Source organism: Pseudomyrmex gracilis, unplaced genomic scaffold (genome assembly GCF_002006095.1).
Source record: "Pseudomyrmex gracilis isolate BER0280 unplaced genomic scaffold, ASM200609v1 scaffold_1262, whole genome shotgun sequence".
Taxonomy (NCBI): Eukaryota; Metazoa; Arthropoda; class Insecta; order Hymenoptera; family Formicidae; genus Pseudomyrmex; species Pseudomyrmex gracilis.
In genome coordinates this window covers 16,488-18,825 of record NW_018021846.1, presented here as the reverse complement: position 1 = coordinate 18,825, position 2,338 = coordinate 16,488, and the positions used below count along the sequence as shown (strand labels likewise).

Here is a 2,338-nt window from a genome sequence, read left to right as displayed (position 1 = left end):
TGTCGAATCGTACTGTGGTCAATAGAGTATCACCCGACATAAAACACGTGGATTTCTCGTCTGCTTTGTCCATATTTTTTGGAATTGTGCTAGAATCCACACTAATGGCTACGTTGCCGTAGGATAAGTTTTCAACAAATCGACATCGTCTGGACCACCGTTGATGATCGGCCAGTGGATTGTCATTCGTTTCCCATTTGCTTATTTCAAGTTTACATTCGAAACATTTCACCTTATCTTCTTTGCCCGTGTAATAGAATCCAGCTGCTGCCAGTTTTTCCGGTGTTATCCACGAGCATGGCCAATCTTTAAAACTGGCTAATCGAACAGATTCGAATCTATATTCTTCTTGACAGTTCTCCGGAATACAAGCCATTCTGATGAATATACAATTCTCTTTTTTATCCCTATAAACTGATGGTTAAACGCGAATTTTGAGCTCTTAAATACTACTGCCCCCACCGTTTCTTTCAGTTGAATTGGACAAAAGATAGCTCTTTCTCCATTGAAATTGTGATTAATTAGCAAAACACGAATGTTTACTTTATGCATATTGTAATTTTATATCTTTGCAACTTACACGTTTTTAGTGCATCATCGCATTGCACATATCAGCACAATTCTCTTTACCTCATAGCACAGTATTTGGACAAGACATGAAGGAATAAATTTCTCATTTAGTTAATATTTTATTTAGTATATTATGTACAAAAAAGCGCACAAATATATTTCATTCTTTGCTACCATCGCTCGTTTACAAAAAGTTCACCTTCTGCTTGCAACAGATGTCAATTCTCCATGAATTCCAGTATACATGCTTTGCAGTTATAGGCTGGTCCATCGATTTTAAACAGTAGTTTAGCGCATTCAGCCAGCTGCATCTCACCTACATCACACGGTAAATAAGTTGGTCAAGAGCATTCAAAAACTCAACACCCAACTGCACCAATTGCAGAAATACGACCCGGAAGTTAGAATGAAATGGAGAAATGGAGCTCAGCTTCCCCAGCAGTTGTAAGTATCAATAATATATTTCACATACTGCAAGTGTACACATTGTACATTGTACATGTTGCATTTTGTTTCAGATTGACGGCAACAGACTTGACAGGAGTGCTGCAGACACAAACAATCCGCTTTGAGGAAATGGAAGGTATGGTAAACCAAGTCATTGGATATCTTCATGCTTATGCGAATACACCGCCTCCAAGTAAGTAAAAAATGACAGGAAAAAATACATGTATTAGACAAGTAATATAAGTGTTCTTTTTTCTTGTTATAGGTGATGATGACACAGAAGCAATAGAAATAGAAGTAGAGTAGTTTTTTATATTAGTTATATGTTTACTACTTTTATAGTTTATTAGTTTATACTGTTCTCATACAAATATTAGTGTATAATATAGTTTAAAATACACATTTGTCTAAGAAATAGAATAGTTTTTATATTAATTTTAATACTAATAATATTTTGTATTCTTTTATGTGTTAATTAAGTATATTGTATTGGTTTTTTTTCTGTTTTCTACTTTTTAAGTACACTAGGTTATAGAAGTACACGCGCACATCGCGTATACAAGAAAAACCACTGACACATCACTTAATGTAAATTTGCCGATCAAACTTCCATGGCACATGTTATAATGAATAGTGTTTATAGTAACATTTAATACTAATAATATTTTTTAATTAGGTTTTAATACTAATAATATTTTGTATTTGTTATGTGTCAATTAAGTGTATTCAGTTTTAATAGTTTATAAATTGTAATAAGTTTATAAATTGTAATAAGTTTTTAAATTGTAATAAGTTTATAAGTTTACACTGCACACTATATTGAATTATTTTATATATTTTATATTCTTCTGTGTATTCTGTTTCGTATATTGCTTCTACTTATGCCATCGTATATATTATTGTATAATAAACAAATTTGTTTGTACAAACAATATCTTTATTACACCCCTTGTCTGATCCAAATGCGTCCTTGCAACACAGAACTAGATTAAGTAAAAGTATATACTTCATCGGTGTTATGTCGTACTAAAAACAAAGCTCTGCAACTTAGTCACATTCATCTCGCTTCGCACTACGTTCTACATATAATATAAAATTGCAACTCTGCAACTCTGTAACTTTCTATACTCGTCTCGCTTTGCACTGCATTTTCATCATCGGAATAAATGCTACACGTCTCATAACATTTAAACAATGTTGCGTGTAAATAGTATGTACAAATTTCTTAATAAAATCTGAATATAAAATTAAAGATTACGTCTTTGTTATTTCTCTCCCAAACTACAACGTCGCTTGCACCGCGTATTATGTTACACTATAT

At 32.5% G+C, this 2,338-nt stretch overlaps 1 protein-coding gene across 1 annotated transcript in view; it reads right to left on the bottom strand.

The window, feature by feature from the left end:
- The window catches only part of LOC109862011 (death-associated inhibitor of apoptosis 1-like), a 1,482-nt gene extending 1,106 nt beyond the window's left edge, over nucleotides 1-376 (bottom strand). The window contains exon 1 of the mRNA XM_020441894.1: nucleotides 34-376. Within this exon, the coding sequence (XP_020297483.1) occupies nucleotides 34-376 (343 nt within the window). The remainder of the gene's footprint in view (nucleotides 1-33) is intronic.
- Nucleotides 377-2,338: the final 1,962 nt, after the last annotated feature.